This window comes from Heteronotia binoei, chromosome 3 (genome assembly GCF_032191835.1).
Source record: "Heteronotia binoei isolate CCM8104 ecotype False Entrance Well chromosome 3, APGP_CSIRO_Hbin_v1, whole genome shotgun sequence".
Lineage (NCBI taxonomy): Eukaryota > Metazoa > Chordata > Lepidosauria > Squamata > Gekkonidae > Heteronotia > Heteronotia binoei.
Genome location: NC_083225.1, coordinates 133377881 through 133401580, shown reverse-complemented (window position 1 = coordinate 133401580; position 23700 = coordinate 133377881). Strand labels below are relative to the sequence as shown.

General features: G+C 43.6%; 1 protein-coding gene across 5 annotated transcripts in view; it reads left to right on the top strand.

Annotated features, from left to right (window-relative positions):
- The first annotated feature begins 825 nt into the window (after positions 1 to 825).
- ILDR2 (immunoglobulin like domain containing receptor 2) overlaps positions 826 to 23700 on the top strand; it is an 89647-nt gene continuing 66772 nt past the window's right edge. For 4 of the 5 annotated variants that reach the window (XM_060234464.1, XM_060234463.1, XM_060234461.1 and 1 more), the window contains exons 1-3: positions 826 to 1004; positions 17173 to 17505; positions 19086 to 19205. In XM_060234464.1, the coding sequence (XP_060090447.1) occupies positions 959 to 1004; positions 17173 to 17505; positions 19086 to 19205 (499 nt within the window). In that variant the 5' untranslated portion in view covers positions 826 to 958. Of the gene's footprint in view, positions 1005 to 15336; positions 15463 to 17172; positions 17506 to 19085; positions 19206 to 23700 lie in introns of all 5 variants that reach the window. The other variant, XM_060234462.1, reaches the window with a different exon arrangement.

Sequence of the window (23700 nt, the reverse complement as noted above, 5' to 3'; positions counted from 1 at the left end):
CATGAATAACTGCTGGAAATCTGGTTTCTAAAACTTCAGTTAACAAACCGCCTCCTCTGGAATGTTCCCAGAAGATCATTACGCTCCCTGGCCCTGAAGACATCTGGCTGTCCTCAACCAGAGCCAGGGCTTTTTGGGCTTCCATTCTGACCTGCCAAACACCACTAGATCTGTGGTAAGCCCCACTTTTCCATTCGAGTACAATTGCAATATGTCGGGGTTTGGTATAGAATGCTATAAGTCCTGCCTGTAGAAAAGTGTGCATAATCTTTTGATTTTTATTGACATCTATAATACCACAGCTCTTTTTACAGACCAGTAACAACCTGTCTAACTTTAAGATATAATAACCATCCTCTTTCTCCGTTTACTGTCACTGTTCCTCTCTTCTCTTAATTTATGTCAATACACACTTTCCAGCTATGAATTTGGCCTTCATAGTAAAGGCTGCTTGCAGCGTGAGCCCTTTGATTTCTAGGGTTGGTCCTAGATATTAAATGGTCCTGCGATGAACTCCGAGGCTCCTTGAGAGCTTCAATGGACAACCATGTGATTCAGAAACTCCGGTAGCCCGGGATTCTGGCGTTAGGGGGAGGAGAATAGTTAAAACGTATAAGCATTACTCTTTCTTGCCACGCCGGCTTGTTCTAAGCGGCAGATCTGTCCAAAGGCGACCACTTGTCTTGTGTGAAGTGAAGAAGTAAGTCTAAAGGAACAGAATCACTAGAAAAGAGCGCCGCTTTCTTATCTCCCCCCTAGCAGAGTGGTAGCTCCCATTCAGAACTCTACAGCCTATTCACACACTGTGCGGTGGAGACCCGCAGATAACGGGGGAAGAGGAGACTTTAGGTGGCAGCCGATTCCTAGCAGGGAGCGTTGGGGAAGGGGGGGGGAACTTTTCTTCCTCCAACCAACCCCCCTCCCATTTTCCTCTCCTGTCTGGACGGATCTTTAGAAGATGGATGGGGTCTTATTAGGATGGACCGCTCTCCTGTGGGTAATAGGTAAGGGCTGCTCTTCCGCTTTCGCGACGCGGAATAACTTTTTTTGGATTCCGAAGGAGGCTGCTTGTCTGTCCTTGCAAGGCGCGTGGCTTGAGTCTCCTCAGTAGTGCGGGCTGCAGGGGCTCGTCCTGCAAAGGCGTGGGGGCGGGGCGGGGGCCTGCGAGGCGAATGGTCAAAAAGAATCTGTTGGACTGAGACTCCTGCTTCCCTTCAGCGTTGAACACGTTAAAGCGAGTCAGAGTCGTGTACTGGGTCAAGCCTCCCCCGGCCACGAAACTGTCCGGGAGAGCGACCCAGTCACGCATTCTCGGTGTAACTCAGCTACCTCACAGGGTCGTCGTTAGAATGAAATGGATGACGGAAGATGTGCAGCGGACTTAGCTCGCAGCTGGACGAAGGGCGGGATGGAAACGGGATCAAGAAAGGCACGACCGGGTGCCTGGCTACCGGGAACTTCGGCTCCAGCGTGCACAAGCAGGCCGGCTCAGTCGGGCTGTGATTGAATTGGTAAAGATTTGAAAGGCAGGAGAAGCGCCAAGGTCAGGCGGACGATTGGAGTTTTCGTTAGCTCTGGGATTCTGTTGGAAAACACATTTTGAAACCTGGGGGCTGGGGGGAAGGCCGGCCGGCAAGGGTCTGTTTGTATAACTTCTACACTGGCATGCTCCCTCGCTGTCCTCACAAGAGAGATGAACGTCCCTCTTTACTCATACATTTAGTGGGGGTGGGAGATTTCACCCTTTCCGAATTAGGATTGTATTAAAATGGTGCAAGGTTAATATGATAGAACTTCTCTGCACCATGTGCCACGCATTCTCAAGTCAATTATACCAGACAAGCAGACCTCAACAGCTGTGTGGTGGGAAGCCAGTGTTTTGGGATGTGGGCTGGAGGGGAAGTAAATGCTCGACTGCAGTCAGCCAGACCATCACTTTTTGGTGTGCACTTTCCTTGTCTTTCTCTGGGCCCTGTAGGTTGCCCTCAGGGTTTGCTGGCTCACTGTTTCTTACTTTTTGGTTTATTTCACTTCATTTAAGCCTACCTTTCTCCCAAACAGGGCTTCAGAGTGGCTCATAGTGCTCTCCTTTCCTCCATTTTCTCTTTGCAGAATCCCCTGTAAGGCAGTTCTGAGCTCAGGAGCCACTTGTTTGGGCCCTCCTAAGAGCTCTCTATCCATCCCAGTCATAAACCCCGTGGTTTTCTTGAGTCATGCTTTCCTCCAGGTAGCAGCATTTTCAGTGTCTCTCCTTCTTAGCATAGTTGCTTGTCCACCTCAAATCCCACCTCTCCAATAATTCAGGACATCATTTATCCGTAGTTGGTTGTTTATGCTGCTGAAAAAGTTGCCCAGCAGCCTGGGCTGACTCACTCAGCTGACTCATTCACCTTGCCTGCCTAGAGCTACTGGGCTCCAGTGTCCAGTCCTCTTATTTACAGGTTACCAGCTGTAGCACATCAAGTGGGGACAGGCCATGCTGCTGTTGCTTTTGTTGTCTGCTTTTTCAGAGCACAAGGACATATTGACCTTTGGGAGGTCAAGGAGAAAGCAGGCTATTCAAATAGGCAGGGAGTAACTCTCCTGAGAATAAAACATGCATGCCCTCAGTGGCATTGCGTAGCACACCATGCACAGGATCTGGACAGGCATTGGCAAGATTCAGTGTGCCATTTTTTCTTGTTGTAGAAGGTAGGTAGAGAGTAGCTGCCTGATCTTTTGGATTTTCTCACTTCTTTGTGTTTTTCATGATGGTGGCACTCTTGCAGGTCCTTCACACTTGCCTGGAACTCAAAGAAATTCTGTTCCTGCCATTTATATATTAATTTACTACATTTTTATCCTGCCCTTCCTCCAAGGAGATCATAGAATCATAGAGTTGGAAGGAATCTCCAGTGTCATCTAGTCCAACCCCCTGCACAATGCAGGAAAATTACAAATACCTCCTCTTGCCCTCCTCCTCATGATCTTGCTAAGTTCACAGGCTCAGCATTGCTGTCGGATGGCCCTCTAGCCTCTATTTGAAAATCTCCAAAGAAGGAGAGCCCATCATCTCCTGAGAAAGCCTGTTCCACTGAGGAACTGCTCTAACTGTCGGGAAGTTCTTCCTAATGTTTAGCCAAAAACTCTTTTATTTTAATTTTGATTTATTTTCAGGTTCCACCCTCCACTATTTTGCCCTTACAACAATCCTGCGAGCTGGGCTTGGCTGACAAAATGTACCTGGCTCACCATAGGTCACCTACCAAGCTTCATGGTAGAGTGGAGGTTGCATCCCAGGCCTTCCAGATCCCAATTTCAGCACTTCTACACCATGCTGATTCTTTCTGGTAATATGCTGGAGAAAGTGCAATCCCCAAAGAGAGATATAGCATAAGCGAACAGACTATGTTGTTATCCTGGCATTGGAAAGTGGACATTTTTACAGGCTTGATTATCAGTTTTGCTGTGCAGGGAATAGCATACAAATCTTCCTGTTTCTTCATGGCCAAGTAGTTGCTTACAAGTTAGGAGGACTTTTTAAAAGAGAAAATGCCAATTTGTGGCACGGCTATTTCCACACATTTATTTTGATATGCTCTGGCTTCACTTCTTGCAAATTTTTGCCTCCAGTACTTTGTTTGTGGCAGTGCACAGGGACTTTCAAATATTAGAATATGCTGTAAAAATAGATATTTGCTTGACTTTTACATGTGGGATTATATGGCAGTCTATAGAGCTATTTTCCTATACCCATCTACAGTCATGTAGGAATGATGCCATATGTCTGGATAATTTTTGTCAATGTATGTATGTGGGGAGGGAATTCCCAGAGATTCCTGTCAGATTAAAAGTTCTGCACACAGAGTATCAGTGGCTCAGTAGCTTCTAGAATGGCCTGTGAAGGGCTGTACTTTGCTAGCTAAAAAAATTGTGGGAATTGCAGCTTTTGCAATGTTTGAAGCAGCATGTGTACATTTGTGTAAGGAAGTATAAGATGATGGATTCTGCTGAATACCTTCTTAACACTAGAGGATCAGCCTGTTCCTGAGCTGTTTTGCGTATGCAAAGAAATCTCTGCTTGCCTGCACCCACACATAAATCGTAAGAACTGTTATCTGTCTGCATTCTGCCATCACACACTGTTTTAACGGGGAATTGTCTGGATGGACAAAAACAGACATACTGTGTGACAATGTTTGTCTTGCTCCTGTGTTTCCTGAACAGATGAGATTAAGAGGAAAGTATTTTTATATCATCCATTCTTTCATGTGTGTGTATAAAATGCCATTGAGTTGCAGTCAATTTATGATGATCCCAGCAAGGGGCTTTCAAGGCAAGTGAGAAATAGAGCTGCAGAGTCTTCCTTGGTGGTCTCTCTTCCAAAAAGAGTTGCCAACCTCCTGAGGGTGGCTGAAAATTCCTTGGAGTACAAATGATTTCCAGGCAACACATATCAGTTCATCTGGAGAAAATGGCCACTTTGATAGGTGGACTCTATGGCATTATATACCATTAAAGTCCCACCCGCCTCCAAACTCTGCCCTCCTCAGGTTCCACCCTCAAAATCTCTTAAGTATTTCCCAGCCCAGAGCTGGCAACCCTGCTTCCAAGTACCAACCTTGCTTAGGTCTGAGCTGTGAGATGATCAGGCTATACCATGCCACCATCCTTCTCATGCAGGCATAATAAGATAAGGTTGAACAGTATAGCAGGTAAACATGCCTTGGAATCAGAAAAAGTAAAGTTGTGTGTGTTTGTGGGGGGAAGGACAGAAAAGCTGAAGTGAGTCTTAATCTCAAAGAGCAATTTCTTAGAAGCTGTGGTGCTACCCTAGGTTGTATTTAGTTCGTTGTTTTGCCATTAAATGTCTTTCTGTCTGACTGAGACACATTTGTTGTTATAGTCACAGCAGATTTAAGAGCTGCCCCCCATTGCTTTAACATTAGAATTAATTTTAAAGGCAAAAATAACAGAGTCTTTGGCATGAAGTTTTATGCCAGAAAACACTTCATCAGATGCATGAAGAGATGCATAAATGTGTAGCTATATGTACTCTGAGTGTAATCAGAAAACCCTCTCAAAGAAACAGCAGAACCATTTGATCAGCACCAGCATTCCTTGCACTGTACTATTACTTCTGGTAAAAACTGGATGTGCTATCACACTGGAAACTCCATGTCATAATAAGCTTTATTGTGTTAGCTGACATTCTTAGCAATTGACATCAAAAATACCAACAACATCAAAGTTGTAGTATAATAATTGCAATAACAATTAAAACTCTAATATACATTACTATTGTATAGGCAATCATTAAGATCACAACAAAAGTCTGAGTTAAAATCAACATCAATTCAAGCAATTCAGTCAGACAGTTGACAAAAATATACAGATTTATCCACCACCAGCATTAACAGTTTTTATAGTTTGATAAGGCCTTTATCTCCCATGCAACAAACTTTGGTATTCACATTGTCATCTGTTTACTGTTGTTAGCAAGTAATACAGGTAGTCTATTGTTATCTGCTGTCCATGGATATTGCTGGAAACTCCATGCTTAAATCATAGAGATTCTGGCAATTCTTAGGGTTATGTGATGTCACTTCCTGGTTTTGTTTGAAAGTAACATCACACAGCTGGCTCAGTCTGCAACTGAAATGGACTTAAATCTTAATTTTTAACTGAATTGTTGATTGCACTTACATTTATTTTAAAACAAAATGAGTAAAAATAATACCAGGGGTCCAAATATGTGAGTTTTATAACTGTGAAATGTGTCTAGGCTACTATTTTTTTGTGCAATTGTTAAATATTTTGCTCCTTTTTAAATTAAACCCAAAGTTATAGACTCCCCCTTTAGTTGCATTTTCATTATTCTAAGGCAGACATTGTTAATGTAAAGCCCCAATAGTGAATGTAAAACAGATACAATGTCTGCTTCTCTTTACTGTTGGGACTTTACAACCTCTGCCTGCCACAGAAATGGCTTTTGGTCCATTCTCCTTAACATGGTACTCCATATAATTACAATATTTGAATAAGTAAGAGTAAAGTAGGCCTATGATTTGATAATCACCAGTGGCAAGTGACTGTTGTCCAAAGGTGATCACCAATATGCCAGCATTTTGCAGCACAATGTAGGTACCATGTGTATCCCCAGTCTAGCTTCAAAAAGGTGCTGGCACTTCAAGAGAGAGTAACCAGGTCAGCTGTAGAAATGGCATAAGACAGAGAGAGATGGGACTGACCATCATCTGCTGAGGCTGTGCATATGAATTTCTGATTCTGCCTCAAATGCTAGTGCCCTTTGAAGCCAAAATGAAGTTAGCCATTCAATCAGACATGATATTACCTTTGCTGCTTCACTCTTGCATTTAGAATCATAGAATCATAGAGTTGGAAGGGATCTCCAGGGTCATCTAGTCCAACCCCCTGGACAATGCAGGAAACTCACAAACACCTCCCCTTAAATTCACAGGATCTTCATTGCTGTCAGATGGCCATCTAGCCTGTTTAAAAACCTCCAAGAAAGGAGAGCCCACGACCTCCTGAGGAAGCCTGTTCTACTGAGGAATCGCTCTAACTGTCAGGAAGTTCTTCTGATTTAATTTCAGCCCACTGGTTCTGGTCCTACCTTCTGGGGCCACAGAAAACAATTCCACACCATCCTCTAGATGACAGTTCTTCATGTACTTGAAGATGGTGATCATATCACCTCTCAGTCGCCTCCTCTCCTGGCTAAACATCCTCAGCTCCTTCAACCTTTCCTCATAGGACTTGGTTTTCAGACCCCTCACCATCTTCGTCGCCTTCCTCTGGACCCGTTCCCACTGGTCTATATCCTTCTTCAAATGTGGTGCCCAAAACTGAACACAATACTCCAGGTGAGATCTTACCAGAGCAGAGTAAAGTGATACCATCACATCACATCACGTGATCTGGACACTATACTTCTGTTGATACAGCCCAAAATTGCATTTGCCTTTTTTGCCACCGCATCACACTGTTGACTCATGTTCAGCATATTATCCACTAAGACCCCTAGATCCTTTTTGCACATACTACTGCTTAAGACAAGTCTTCCCCATCCTATAACCATGCATTGGATTTTTCCTACCTAAAATGCAGAACTTTACATTTATCCCTGTTAAAATTCATTTTATTGATTTTAGCCCAGTTTTCTAGCCTGTCAAGATCATCCTGCATCTCGTTTCTGTCTTCTACTGTATTTGCAACCCCTCCCAATTTAGTATCATCGGCAAATTTAATAAGCATTCCCTCTATTCCTTCATCCAAATCATTGATAAAGATATTGAACAAAACAGGACCAGGACAGATCCTTAAGGCACTCCACTTGTCACTCCTCTCCAAGAGGATGAGGAACCATTCACAAGCACGCTTTCTTTGGGTGCAATCTGTCAACCAGTTACAGATCCACCTAATGGTTACAGGATCCAAACCATATTTTACCAATTTGTCAACAAGGATAGTATGTGGAACCTTATCAAAAGCCTTACTGAAATCATGATAAAAGATGTCTACAGCATTCCCCTGATCCAGCAAGGTAGTCACTTTCTCAAAAAAAGAGATCAGGTTAGTCTGACATGACTTGTTCTTGAGAAACCCATGCTGGCTCTTAGTAATCACATCCATTCTTTCTAAGTGTTCCAGGATCAACTGTTTGATGATTTGTTCTAAAACTTTTCCAGGTATAGATGTCAAGCTGACAGGTCGATAGTTACCTGGATCCTCTTTTTCCTCTTCTTGAAGATGGGGACAACATTCGCCCACCTCCAATCTTCCGGCACCTCTCCTGTTTAACCCACATTATTTAGGCTTTTGCTACTTTTCAATGACATGACACCCCTCCACTTTAAAATATGCTTTAACTTCATGGTCACAATGGCCTGTGTCAACACTTTGCTAAGCAAAGTTTGAAGCCTTCCTACAACTTGAGAGGCTCTTCCTCCAATGAAAGAGTCATTCCATGTAAGTTGGAGGAAGGCTACTTAGGCTGAAGAAACGTCATCCTGAGGTAGGGTGCCGTCTGACATTTCTAGCTGTGTGTTGAGCTTTCTCAGTTAACTTTTAATCTACCGTCACTCAACAAAGTTTAATAAAGCAGCTCCTCTCTTTTCCACATTTTGCTAAATTCTTGCTGGGTGAGGTTTATGATGAAACGTGTTATTGCTGCTGGGAAGCCCTCCTGATTGTATCCTATGCTATTTTTCCAGTTTTTGACTCCTATTTGTCAGGCAAAAGTCTTGAAATATTACTTTCAATGGGACATCAATGATTGTGTGTGTGTATATATATATATATGAACAGATTGGTTTTATTCTGTGGTTGTCACTGGTCCCCTTCCCCCGCTTCACTGAACCAAATCCACAAGTTCTATTGAGGTGCTGTGATATTTCGATAGCTGAAATGAAGCAAAGGAGAGTGTATGTGCTTGTCTCAAGACTAATAATAAGTTAAACTTTCATTTTTCCAGTGGTCAAAAAAGGAGTGAAAAGGTTCAAGACACACCGGTCCAAAATCAACTAATTGTTCTGTGATGGATATGTATGGTGTTCTTTCTAAATTTTGGTATTTGTCTTGACTAGTCATACTTTTGTTATATACTTGCTAGAGATGAAGGTTATACTTGCACTGTTGCTCTGGGCTGTCTTATTTTCTTTCACTATGAGTAGTGTTTAGATCCCACACCTATTCAGTTCTTTGTTGAACATAAGCAGACATTCCTGCTAGACAGTTCTGCTAAGTGCAAAACACTGTCTGCTAGGCCTTTCTTCTCTGTTCTTCATTACTCATTCCCTTGTTCAGTCTGAAATAAAAACAGTATATCTCTGATTGGTTCTTACTACCTGATTCATAGGGGGGAGGGGGGATGGGCTCCCTCTTGGGTATCCTGCCCCCCCCAGGGAAAGTGTATGCGCAATACATAGCCTCTCCTTTCCCGGTGTAGTGAACGCTGCATGGTCACTGTCCGGCTATGCCTGGCAGATGGTCACTGCAATGGCCTCTCCTGCATTACTGCATCCGTGGCAACACCTTCCCGCTGGTCCCCCCCCCCCCCCCGTTTCTCACAGAGTTTGCCATGTCATGGTGCAACCGAATGTCCGGCGGTATAACCGGATGGGCAGGCTGGGCTCACCAACCTCGCCAGCCAAGAGAAGGAAAACTCTAACATCAAACCCGGGCAGACAGAGCTCGTTAATGTAACACCTACCACCTGGAGGACTCGCTGCCAGCGTCCCGGCTTACTGGGCCATGGCAGATGACCCCAAGGTGAAAGGGTGGAGCCAGTACCGCGCACACTGTGCTTCACCTAAAAATTCCTCTGCGCAGGCCTGAAGGGCATATCCACATCCACAACCCACAACACACCAAGTCCTGCAGCGATGGAAAAGGGGCGAAACGGTAGGTGGAAGATGCCAATGGAAGCCGCAGTCCCGATCCTGCATGTAGGCGGTTCAGGGTATCGGTTGCCTGATGCTGACCCGGAGATGAAAGCATTTTTCGGCAGCACCCTGAACGACCAAGCAGCCTTATCTAGGGACAGCACTGCTTGCTCCACACGGAGAGGGGCCTAGAAAAGGTGGTCTAAACAAAGCTCGTCTCCCCACCCCCCAGTTGGCTAGCCATGGTCAACGGGCATCCTTACTTGCGGTCAAAAAATAACAACAAAGAAAAGGCATGCACCTGCCTCACAAAGTGTGCAAAGACTAAAGCTTGCGTGTTGGAACATCAGAACCATGCTTGACACAGTAGACAGTGGTCGCCCTGAACGACGCTCTGCTCTAGTTGCCCACGAACTTCTCAGGTTGAATATTGACATAGCAGCTCTCAGTGAGGTCCGTTTCCCTGAGGAAGGTAGTCTTCAAGAACACGGTGCTGGCTATACCCTCTACTGGTCGGGTGAGTCAAAGGCTGAGAGCCGCCTTCCTGGCGTTGGCTTCATGGTCAGGAACTCCATTGCCTCCAAACTTGAAAACCTGCCAACAGGTCACTCAGATCGCATCATGTCCATGCGCCTCCCACTTCAAAACAAGCAGCATGCAACACTCTTTAGTGTGTATGCCCCAACCCTTCAAGCAGATCCTGCAGAAAAGAACAAGTTCTATGCTGATCTACGCAACCTTGTATGGAAGACCCCTACAGAGGACAAGGTGATCATCCTTGGTGACTTCAATGCCAGAGTAGGTAAAGACTCGGAAGCCTGGAAAGGAGTACTTGGCAAACACGGCATTGGCAACTGCAATGATAACGGGCGCCTCCTGCTAGAATTCTGCACGGAGCACCAGCTCACCATCACCAACACTATCTTTCAGCAGAAGAACAGCCTGAAGACAACCTGGATGCACCCACGGTCCAAGCACTGGCACCTTATCGACTACATTCTGGTGCGCCAGAGAGACCTTCGAGATGTCTTATACACCCGAGTAATGCCCAGTGCGGAATGTCATATGGATCATCGTCTTGTATGTTGCAATCTCCGTCTTCACTTTAAACCCACACCCAGGAGAGGAGGTATCCCTCGGAGGAAGCTTCAGGTTGGCAGCCTTCAGTCAGCTGAAGTTAAAGCTGCCTTCCAGGCAAAACTCCAGTCAAGAATTGAGGACCCCAGTTGCCCCAGAGACCCTTCTCCAGAAGCACTCTGGGAACACCTAAAAACTACCATCCTGTTGATCTCTGAAGAAGTCCTTGGGTTCTCCACAAGGAAGAACAAGGACTGGTTTGACGAGAACAATCAAGAGATCCAAGAATTACTAGTGAAAAAGAGATCTGCCTACCAAGCACATCTTGCTCAGCCCTCCTGTCCCGGGAAAAAAGCAATCTTTCGCGCTGCATGTAGCAACCTCCAGCGCAAGCTTTGAGACATTCAGAACGAGTGGTGGACCAAGCTTGCAGAGAGAACCCAGCTGTGTGCAGACACTGGTAATTTAAGAGGGTTCTATGAAGCCCTGAAGGCAGTATATGGCCCATCATATCAGGCTCAGAGTCCCTTGCGTAGTGCAGACGGCCAAGTGCTCCTCACAGACAAGGCATCCATACTGAACCGGTGGTCGGAGTATTTTCAGGTTCTCTTCAGTGCCAACCGCGTAGTTCAAGATTCAGCAATCCACCTCACCCCACTTCAACCAGTGAAAACAGAGTTGGATAAGATCCCCACCCTAGAAGAGACTGTTAAAGCCATCAAGCAACTGAAAAGTGGCAAGGCAGCGGGAGTTGATGGAATCCCACCAGAGATCTGGAAGCATGGGGGCACAGTACTACATAGAACACTTCACAAAGTACTTGTCACCTGCTGGGAACAAGGCAAACTACCACAGGATTTTCGCGATGCAATCATCATCACTCTACACAAGAACAAAGGGGAAAAGTCAGACTGCTCCAACTACCGGAGGATAACCCTGCTCTCCATCGCAGGCAAAATCCTTGCCAGAATACTCCTGAACAGACTGGTGCCCACCATTGCAGAAGAACTCCTCCCAGAGAGCAAGTGCGGCTTCAGAGCTAACACGAGCACCACCAACATGGTATTTGTTCTCAAGCAGCTCCAAGAGAAATGCAGGGAACAGAACAAGGCTCTGTATGTGACTTTTGTCGACCTTACCAAAGCTTTCGATATCATTAGCAGGAAAGGCCTGTGGCAAATCTTGGAACGTTTAGAATGTCCCCCAAGGTTCCTCAGCATGATCATCCAGCTACATGAAGACCAGCGAGGCCAAGTCAGACACTGCAACGACCTCTCGGAGCCCTTCCCAATAGGCACAGGTGTAAAGCAAGGCGGCGTTCCCGTGCCAACTCTCTTTACAATCTTCTTTAGCATGATGCTTCAAAGAGCTGCAGTAGATCTAGATGATGACGATGGTGTCTACATCCGCTATAGCACCGATGGCAGCCTGTTCAACCTGAGGTGACTAAAGGCTCACTCCAAGACAATGGAAAAACTTATCCGAGAGCTACTGTTTGCTGATGATGCTGCACTCGTCTCCCACTCGGTATCAGCTCTGCAGCATATGACGTCCTGCTTTGCAGAGGCTGCCAAGCTATTCGGCCTAGAAATTAGTCTGAAGACAACAGAAGTTCTCCACCAGCCTGCACCCCAGGAAGAGTATCACCCTCCCTGCATCACTGTGGGTGAATCAGTTCTGAAGACAGTCCAGCAGTTCAGCTACCTGGGGTGCATCATCTCCTCAGATGCCAAGATTGACAAGGAGATTGACAACAGGCTGGCAAAGGCAAACCGTGCATTTGGCCGACTGCACAAAAGAGTATGGAGCAACAAGCATCTGAAAAAAGGCACAAAGATCAATGTTTACAAAGCGGTTGTGATGACAACCCTCATCTATGGCTTCGAATCGTGGGTTTTATACCGTCATCACCTGCGACTCCTTGAGCGCTTTCATCAGCGCTGCCTTTGCACCATCCTTAACATCCACTGGAGTGACTTTGTGACCAACACTGAAATCCTCAAGAGGGCAGAGGTTACAAGCATCGAGGCACTGCTGTTGAAGACGCAGCTGCGCTGGGCAGGGCATATTTCTAGGATGGAAAACCACCGCCTTCCCAAGATTGCTCTGTATGGCAAACTTTCCACCGGCCATCGAAATAGAGGGGCACCAAAGAAGAGGTACAAGGACTCCTTGAAGAAATCCCTTGGCACCTGTCGCATCAACCATCACCAGTGGTCTGACCTAGCCTCAGATCGCAAAGCATGGAGGCACACCATCCACCAGGCTGTCTCTTCCTTTGAGAACGCACGCATAGCTGGTCTTGAGGACAAAAGGAGATTGAGAAAGAATCGCACTGCTACAGCACCAACCCCAAATCAGACTTTTCCCTGCAGCCACTGTGGCTGGACCTGCCTGTCCCGCATTGGTCTTGTCAGCCACCAGCGAGCCTGCAGCAGACGTGGACTACCGCACCCTTCCTAAATCTTCGTTCGCGAAGTCAAGCCGAGAGAGACCTGATTCATAAGGTAACTAAGTAAATCCAGAATTGAGCATTTAAAACCATCTTTTCTCTCAGTGTTTTGCAGTTCAACACTGTTTCTGGTGGAAAAACTGGAACTATAGGTAGTATCATAAATGTGGTCATAGAGCTGTCATTAGTTTTAATGCTATTTAAGAAATTTTTGGGAAGCAACATGGAATGGTATAGTCTGATCTCTTTAGATCTTGGAAGCTAAGCAGGGTCTGTTCTTGAAAAGGAGACCACCAAGGAATACTCTAGAAGCAGGGAATGGCAGACCGCTTCTGCTTCTTGCTAGCCTTGAAAGCCTTTTGCTGATTTGTGGCAACCCCATTTTGGCCTTCAAGAGTGATATTCCCTATTCAAGAATCAGGAACCCTTTTGACTTTGCTGGGCCTCAATTTTTTGAAGGCCAGAAATCCATGGCTAAAACAGACACGTAGTGCCTGGCCATGTGCTTAATCTAGTTCAGGGTTGGGAAATGTCTGACCCAAAGGCTGTAAATGGCCCTCGAGATCGCTCAGTCTGGCCCTCAGGGATTGCTGAGCCAAGCGAGGATCGTGGGGCCCAGCTGTGCTGTGCAATGGCTTCCCCAGGGTCTGGTTGGCTGGCAGGGATCACGGGCCCCAGCCACGCTGTGCAGTGGCCCCCCTGGTGCCTGGCTGGTTGGCCAGGATTGCTGCTGGCCTGGAAAAGTCACTGTCACAGTTCAAGTAAGTTTTCCCCTCATTTCTTTACTTCCCTTTCTTTCTATTTCTCCCCCCCCCCATTTATTTATTTTCCTTTATTCCCTTTTCTTCACAGTTCTTTCCTTTATTCTCTTTTTTCACAGTTCAAGTAAGTTTCCCTCTCATTTCTTTATTTCCCTTTCTTTCTATTTCTTCCCCCCATTTCTTTATTTTCCTTTATTGCCTTTTCTTCCCCCTTTCTTTATTTTCCTTTATTACCCTTTCCTCCCCCTTTCTTTATTTTCCTTTAATACCCTTTATTCCCCACATTTCTTTCTTTCCCTTTCTTACCCACATTTCTTTATTTTCCTTCCTTTTCCTTGCTTCTCCCCTTTGTTTCCCTTTGTTTCCCCCTTTCTATCCCTTTATTCCCCCTTCCTCTGGAGGCTGAGTGGTGGGCATTGTGAAGGACTGCTGCTGGGGTATGTGGGTTCCTTTAAAGGTCTACTGGGAGCAGCTGCAGTTTCTCATGAAGGGATGGAGGGGTGGCAGGGGTGGGGAATGGGAGCCAGCTACCACCAGTTCAACTTGCACTTTATTATCCCAGATGGTGCAGCCTAATATGCTAATGAGTTCCTGCTGGACTTTTTCTACAAAAAAAAGCCCTGGACATAGGCAAATGCAGGGCTTTTTTGCTATAAAAAGCCCAGCAGGAGCTCATTTGCATATTAGGCCACACCTTCTGCTGTTACCATTGTTTAACATGGGGTTTTTAATAGGAAAAGCCCAGGAGGAATTCATTTACATACTAGGCCACACCCATGGACACTAACCCAACCGGAACTGCGTTCCTGTCCGTTCCTGCTCAAAAAAGCCCTGGACATATGCCTAGAGTGGCAGGCGGTGTATGTGTGCCAAATTAGGCTCTCCCCACATGACTTCAAATAGAAAAACAATTATTTGCGTTAATTTTGCTGGCCTGAAACTTTCTCCCTCTGCTGAGCACTGTTTTTTAAGTTGATAATTTTGCATGGCCCATGAATGATGTTATAAATATCCAAATGACCCTTGGCAGAAAAAAGGTTCCCCACCTAGTTGATTATAGCACAGTTGTCTAGTTGATGATCTAGTTGATGATAGCACAGTTGTCTTATTATAGAACGGATCTTTAGGATTTGAAAGTTTCTAGCATAAGTCTGTATAGTCACATTAACAATAGGATAGTGGATGAAACAGAAAAGGTTCAAAGACTGGATATAAACTGCAGTCTGATCTATACTACCAGCTGATTTCTGTTACTTCCAGGGCACAGAAACTGCTTCCACCAAAATGGTAACCTCTCCCCCCACAATGTAGTTCCTATTATTTTCACCTGTTCAGGGTAGATGAGTACAATCAGGGTTTTCATGGGATGATTACAATTATAATGTTATAGTCTGATGTTTTGAAGCTTCCATTATATGTTTGTTCAGGAATTCGGTAAGTACAGGTAGTAGCTGTCAACAGGTATAAAAGTAGCCTGTGATGAAAATATCACCACAAGAATGGACTTCATAGGGTCTGCTGAATCATCACTTAAATTTCGTATTCCCTGTAATCATACCAATTCTGCAACCTTTTATATTAACTCTGCCTCTGTATTTCCCCATATTTCTAACAGACTGTGAACTTGTTTTCTAAATCGTTTTGTTTCCTTATTTCAAAGATGTCTTTACAGTTTCCTCATCCCTTCTCACCATGAGGATTCTCACCTTCTTCTGAACTATTAACTTGTTCTCTCAGTTACCTTATTTGGACTTGTAAATATTTCAGGAACAGAGGTTACATTTATGTCTACATCCATAGTGCTGGAAATGCTTTTGAAGGGCTTATTGTATTAGTCAGCTGTTTCATATGCTGATAAAAGAGACACATTCTAATCAGTGCTTTATGCGTTATGAAAATCTGCCCAGTAAGAGGAGTAGATACTGCTGATGCCATTGTTTATGTATATCAGGGGTCCCTGTCCTTTCTGAGCCTTCAGGCACTTTTGAAATTCTGGTACAGCATGGTGGTTGCAACCGTAAAATGGCTGCTGGCCTCAGGAGGCTAAGCTAGCCACAGAATGTCTGCCACAGCTTACCTTCTGCCATACAATATACTGTGGTAGCAGAAGCTGCCAAAGCAAGGTTTTTTAAAATCTGACAACCAATTAAAACTCCAGTGGTCAATGAGAAATCTTGCTGAGCAAAGGCTGCACCTGGCTCCACCCACTTTCTAAAAATACTTGGCGGGTACTGGGAAATGTGTTGGCAGCACTTCGGTTCCCATGGTCACCACGTTGGGGGGGGGCCCTGATATAATCCATATATGTGATTAACATGCCAGAGAGCAGTGTAGCTGTTCTATCAGCTGAATTAATGTTCAGTGATTTCCACTGAGTATGAATGGCTGAGCATTTTGATCACTTGTCCCAACTTTCACCCTTCCTACTTGAAGAAATTTTGTTTTGTACACAGATACTGCAATTTTCAGAATCCAGTTATGATTGGGTTAAATTTGACATATCTTAAACTGCTCCAAATTTTCTGAGTTAATATAATCCTTATAAGAGCTTGATCCCACAAGTCATTTAAATTGAAATCCTTGGGTAATAGTATTTGATTCTATTATCAGTGAAAACAGAATTCCTGCAAACCAGCTAGTACTGCTTAAAATGGCTTTCTTCCTCTTAAAGAGTCCTTGTCTATAAAAATTTTTAAATATTTCTCCTTATCTCAGAACCTTAAGGGAGGAGAGCAAATCTAGCCTCTTCTGTTGGCCTGCTTGGATCCATTAGTATTTCCTTTTCCTTTTATGTTTATGTTAACCATTAAAGAAGAAAGAATGGATGTAAATAAACATCATCTTACCTCTCAAAACGAGGACTCAAGGTTGTAAAATTTTATTATTCTATGTAAATCCCACAATGAGAGTTTAAACTTGCTTATGTTTCACCTGTAGCTTTCTTCCTGCTGCTTCATCATTCGTCACTCACAACTAGGGAAGAATGAGAATCAACGTGGTGTTCAAGCACCACTTTATTAACTTCTATATAGCGTTCTGTGGCATTAAAAGAACTGCCATCTTGCTTGCATACTGCCAATTTGCGCTCAGTGTTATTTCTCCTTAGCACTAAAGATTCTAAGGTTTGGGGAAGAACAGTCATTGTTTAGCATTCCATCTCAGGGCCAAAATACACGTATCTTCATAAGTTAGGTTTGGGAAGCATTTAAAACTCTGGAACCCAGTCAACACATGCAGCTGCAAAAAGAGGAGATAGCTCCCCACTGCAGCCTTTTTGGCTTGGGAAAATTGCACAGGGGGATTGTCTCCCTCTGCACCATGGTCCTGAGACTAATCAAACATCCACAAAAATTTAAGGGGGGGGGAGTCATTTCTTCTTTTTGCAGTCCCTGACAGAGTTTTAGATAGTGCCTGCACATGACTTGTTTTTAAAAAATCTCATGTACAGATGGCCTGTCTCCTGCAGCTCACTAATGCTTATGCTTTTGTTTTATAGTTGTGATTCAAGGACTGCAGGTCAGGGTGCCTGAGAAGAAACGGGTAGCAATGCTATTTCAGCCTGTTGTGCTTCGATGCCACTTTTCAACTTCTTCCACACAGCCAGCTGTGGTGCAGTGGAAGTTCAAGTCCTATTGCCAGGATCGCATGGGAGAAGCTTTGGGTGTGGTCTCTGCAGGGATCCAGGCAGTAAGCAAGAGGAACTTGGAATGGGACCCTTACGTGGACTGTGTTGACAGCAGGAGAACAGTTCGCATTGTGGCTTCCAAGCAGGGTTCTGCAGTCACAATTGGAGAATTCTACAAGGGACGAGATGTCACCATTGTTCATGGTAACTTTACAGTAGTTTAAAAATGATCAGAACCTCTCTTTTTTATTGGCAATTGTGGGAAATGTGGGGAATATTTTATAATTTTCATATGGCATGGTCTCAGGACTGTGCTGACTAATTATGTGGCTCAGCTTTATCAATTAACAAGCTGCCTGTCTGTCTGCTTTGCCTTTTTCATTTCAGTGGGTTCTGGTTGGTGGTGACCTTTTATATTTTTAGGTGTCTACTTTTTGGACTGTTTACTCCTGTTTTATTGTTGTATTATGCCATTAAATGTCTGTTTGATTGGACTGGAGTATCCAAATAAGATTCTGCTGTCATTGGATTGAATTGGATTGGATTGAAATAAGCGAATTCAAAAGATGCATAAATTAGTCTTAATCCAACCTGTGCCACAAAGTAAGAATCCTGTTCTACCACAGTGTGTATCTTAATATCAGCTTGTTCCACCCCTCATCTTATCGCGCTTATTTTCATCCAGCAAGCAGATCAGCTTGAGATGGATGAATTTTTCCAGTCAAAATGGAAACCTCATCATGTACATTACTGTTTCTCATTACTATGTGCTCATTTCAAAAACCAGTCCCAAACCTCAAAACTGTCTTGTCATTAGTTGTAGCCATCTGTATGTGTGGACACTCAAAGGAACTACAGACCCTGTTGTTCACCTTTTTGACGCATTGCTAACTTAAATGTTTATCCTGTGCCCAAGTCTGGGTTCAGCTTTCATCGGTCATTTACTCCCATACAGATAAAAAGGGACAAGATCAGGTTTTAGTGAATTTAACCTAGAACTTCTCTGTACATTCCTTGCTTACTCTATTAAGCATCTAGACTCTGTATTTGGAATTTTTTGGGAAGAATTAAAGAGAGATGGAGAATAGAAAAGAGGAAACTTGTTTGGTTTTGTCACTGCAGCGTACAATATTTCTCTGTTTTAAACAGCCTGCTTTAGGACAATATATTATTGGAGAAAACAGGCTAAAGACAAATGCAGTATAAGAAGAAAAATCACAGGGGGTTCTTTACTCACAACATGAACCTGGCTTCCTCCTGCTTTCACAGTTTACATGACAAATGCACATACAAATTAATCAAATGCTTGTTCTGTAGGCTTTTGAAATGATAGTAATTGATTGATTTGTAATGCTACACAGACATAATTACTATTATGCCCCATCTGATGTATTTGGTTGGATTATATAGCATGCTCTTGTACTCAGCCTCCTTTCAAGAAAAGGCTTTGGATAAAGATGGATATTGTTGAGGATTCTTATGCCTTCTGTATGGCCTTAGCTGCAAAATTGAACTGGTTTGCTACTTCACATTGCTCATAATCAGTTTTGTGGTTCTTTTTTGCTTTTCCTGGAGTTTAAACATAAGTCTCCCAAATGCAAGTCCAAATATTAACCAGTGTTCTTTGACAGTAATTTTTTTGTTTACTGCAGTACTAGGCATGTATTTCATTCAGCCACTCTCAAGACTCTGTCCCTTCTACAACATGGTGATGTAAGCTTAGTAGGCCTTCACCTATTTTGTTGTGCCTCTGATTCTACTCTCAATCTGACACTGTTTTTCAGATGCAGACCTGCACATTGGAAAACTGATGTGGGGAGACAGTGGGCTATACTACTGCATCATTGTCACACCAGATGATGTAGAGGGTGAGAATGAGGAGTCAGTGGAGCTGCTTGTTCTGGGTGAGTTCGGCTTGCTTTTCTGGTAAATGAAGCTACATCTTTGTTCATTTCAATGTACTTATCGATGTGTGAAACAGTAGGTACAAAAAGGTTTCTTGTTGTGTTTTTCTTATTCACAGTTGCTCTGTATCTTGCAAAGTTGTTTTTTGCAAGGGGAAAGCTGCTGCAAGAAGATCTTGGTCAGTATTGCTTTCACCTCTTGCAGCTGCCCACTGAGCCCTCCCTGAAAGAGTGTAGGGGGCAAAATGGAGATTGGTAGTGTGGGTGGTGGTGGTGGGGAATCTGTGGAAATAGCTATCCTCTTCTGCATATAGAAGTGCAGTGCTGTTCTACTGGAGGAAACACAGGATTGGATACAAGCTGATAAAATTATATTAAAGTAGGACTCTGAGATACAGTATGTATAGGATTGTGCTATCTTGTTTTATGTTTCATAAAATTCCAGGTCACTCGCAATAAAACACTAATAATAAACTCATAATTAAAACCACATCAACAGTAGAAGCAGTACATTAGAATATCTTCTCTAATGACAACGTCAGCTACAGATTAGAAGCACATTGACATAAAAAGCATCCATTGCCACCCATTTTATTTTGTTAAATTTTATTGTAGTAGGTGATATGAAAGACCTCTGCCTGAGATTCTGAGTAGCTGCTGCCAGTCTGAATAGATAATACTGATCTTGATGAACCAAGGGTATGATTCAGTATAAGGCATCTTCATGGATTCAACATTTGTCCCTTTTCAAACTGGTACAACACTGCTATGCCAGTCTAACTTCATTGGAGGCTGACCCCACATACTTTCAGTAAACACTGAAAGTCAGTTGCAAGTACTGTCAGTCAACACTGATTCATGGTAAATCCATGGTGTTGATTTCCAGATAGATAGCTAGAGACTTGAAAGCTAATGAAGTGGTATGCCGCCCCCTCCATACCATGTATTTACTTCAACTAACTGCATTAAATGGAAGTTACAATATGAGTAGTTATTATACAGTATTATTGTATGTACATCATCTTATAGTGTACGTGTCTGAAGTGCTTTGAGCCTCAAGGGTCAAAAGAGTGCTCCCAGAGAATCTAGAGCAGCATTTCCCATTTTCAGGGTTGCGACCTGGTACCGGGCCATGGAAGACTCAATACCAGGTCACAAGAAAAGCCAAAGCTAGCCCCACCCCCAACAAAGCATGAGCTTTGTTCTGCTTCCTTCCTTTCTAGTGCAGAGAAAAGCTAGGCTTGAAGACTGACACAGGCTTCAAAGCCTGAGCTCTGTTTGGCTTCCTTCCTTCCCCCGTCTCTGTGTTATGCAGGTAAAAGCTGTGCTTGAAGACTGATACAGGCTGCAAAGCCTGAGCTCTGTTTTCCTTCGTTCCATTCCCCAACATCTCTGTGTTGTGCAGATAAAAGCTAGGGAATGTATGAAAAAGTTGCAGACATTCCACCCCCGTTTTGGCTCAGCATGAGTTTCAGAGAGATTTTTCTGAACACTAGGTTACTTCAGAAGAAGAGGCAGGTTTGGGGATGTGGAAGTGATATCACAGGAAGAGGTGGAGTTTTGGTTCACTGTGCCCTGGAAGTGACATCACTTTGCCCTTGACCTGGAAGTGACACCACAGGAAATGACATAATTCCTATTTCCCAGCTCCACCCCAAAGTCTCCTGGCTCCACCCCTGAATTTTAGTGGGCCATGAAGGAGAAGTGTGAAAATAACCGGGCCACAGGGGAAGAAAGTTTGGGAAACCCTGATCTAGAGAGACAATATTTAGCAGAGAAGTTCCTACAGACTATCCTCAGGGAGCTGTTTGTGAAAATTATTTCAGTCTTTCCAAGCATAATCAGGTTAGGACCAGATAAATCAAAGCAAAGGTGGAAAAGGGAATGCAATATAGTGCTCAGCTAGGGGAGCCCTTAAGTCCATATAGCTGGCTGCCCAAATAGTCTAAATTGGTTAGAGTGTGTGCAAAACTTTGGATCTGCTCTCTGTGTTTTTGCCACTCTATGAACACCTTTCTTCTTGGCTTCATAGAAATTAAGAGGGATAGAAAGTGGCAAAACACCACCAGGTAAAGAGCACAGTAACCTATTTTAAAATTTTACCGAAGCAAAGTCATAAAAACAAAAGGTAACCAGAGAAAGGCCCAAGAATTCAAATACATACCAATAGTACACCAATTTTCCACTCCTTACTGTTATTGCTATATGTGATCATTTCTGTGTTTTTCAACCATGGAACTGTCAGTGTATGTGCAGGCGACAGACCACTGCTGACAGCAAAGGATCTAATTGACATTAGATGATCTGGCTGACAGGGGCATCTGGAAGACAGCCATATTGCATCAGCCAGAGTGATGTGACCATGACTCAGCACTAAACCTGATTGGTCACTTACCTAGAGGACATGTATAAATGTACAGTAGTACTCTGCTACTTGTTGGAGGTTAGATGGTGAATTGTGTGCAGAGCATTTTGCTAGTCTGTATTATAGTTGTAAATAAATGTATATAGCTAGTCTAATCACAGCTGTGTACAAGACTGGATTCCTTTGCGTCTTCAGGAACCTCTCTCACTAAACGCAGAAGACCAACAAGAACAAATAGATATTTTATCTCCTACATAGTGGTTCCTTTCCCTGTAAGGTATTTTGTCTCACTGTCTTTAAAACACATAAGCTATAAGAGGCAAATGATTACTAGGCTGTGCAAAAGGAAGCCTTACAGTCACTCTGAACCCAGCATTCTTACAACAGGAAGACTTTATAGTTTAGTTTAGTTTATTTGATTTGATTTACATCCTGCCCTCCCCGCCGAAGCAGGCTCAGGGCGGCTCACAAAACATAATGGAATAACAATAAAAACAGTTAAATTAAACATTAAAACAAACAATTTAAAACAGTATAAACAATTTCGTGCTAATTCTGTATGACTTAGGATGGCATTCAGTGTTCTTGGACATCCAATTGGATCTAATATCATGGCAGTGATCGTCATTCAGTTAAAAGCTAACTGAAACAATATTGTCTTGCAAGCCTTGCAGAATGGGGCAAAGTGCCGCAAGGCTCTGACCTCCTCAGGCAGTTGGTTCTATCAGTGGGGGGCAGTGATGGAGAAGGCTCTTTCTCTAGTTGTTTTCAGTCTTGCCTCCCTTGGCCTAGGGATGGATAATAGATTTTGTGTTCCTGATCTAAGTACCCTCTGGGGAACATGTGGGGAGAGATGGTCCCTAAGGTAGGCAGGTCCTCGGCTATATTAACATCTATCACGTTTGTTCTTTTGGAACCTATGTATAAAAAGGTAAAATAAAGAGTACTGCCTTATTATGCCTTATCTTTTTGTGAATTTTTGTATTCAAACTAATACAATGATCATATATGCATTTCAGGGAATTTCATTTCATTTATCTATAACCATATGGTTTATATGGACTGTACCATTTGCAGATTGAAAAGTATATTGCACTGGGACCTCCTAATTATTTTAGTTCTTTTATACTTAGTTATACAGTCAGTGATCTTGAGGAAGTACTACCTTTACACTTCACATTTCAACCTTGGATCAATACATTTTATCAAGGGATAAAGTAAAAAAATGGGAAAGAGAGTTCTGCATAATCATATGATTTCCCACAGACTCTGATATGTTCTCAGCTGAAACACAGATGATACTCAAAGTAACCTACAAGACCAGCTACAAATCTGTTTGGCAGCTGCTCAAGTTGTTTGGTGTGAAGAATAGATCCAGAACACATGTCTGATTGTGAGTCAAAAATTGTATGTTTGTCTGCTGAATGTTGGCTGATGTTATATATGTGATCGGAATTGTGACTAATATATGGAGTTCTTGCCTGGCTCATTGGAGCCTGTAGGACTGAGCCTGGCAACTCAGGAACAATAGGCAGCAGGATCCAAATCCCTGCTGCCTTGCTCCAAACACGAGCCCCCTGCTGGTTTGAATGATCCGATAACATGCTAGCGCAGGAACCTTGAGTGTATATATAATTGACCCCGTTGGCCCAGTCTTCAGTCTTTGAATGCAGTGCTATACCATGTTGTGTTTAATAGAAGAGCTATGATCACTACCACCTCAACTCATCATTGTGTGGAACCTACTATATTATAGCTGAGAAGCTTGTGGAATCCTTTCAAAGCATTGACCTTGATCTTGGTTCAGTCAGCTCTGGCTAGTGGCTGCAAGAGCATGGAACTCAATCTGATATTGCATTCTGGATAGTGTTGCCAGGTCTGGGTTGGAAAATACCTGGTGACTTTGGGGGTGGATCTGGAAGAAGACAAGGATTGGGGAAGGGAGGGGCTTCAGCATGGTACCGTGCCATAGAGTCCACCCTTCAAAGCAGCCATTTCCTCAAGGGCAGCTGATCTCTGCTACCTGGAGATCAGTTGTAAAAGCAGGAGATCTCCAGGCCCACCTGAAGGCTGGCAATCCTAATTCTGGATCATGCAACACCATCTTATATGCATTTATACTTTCCATTT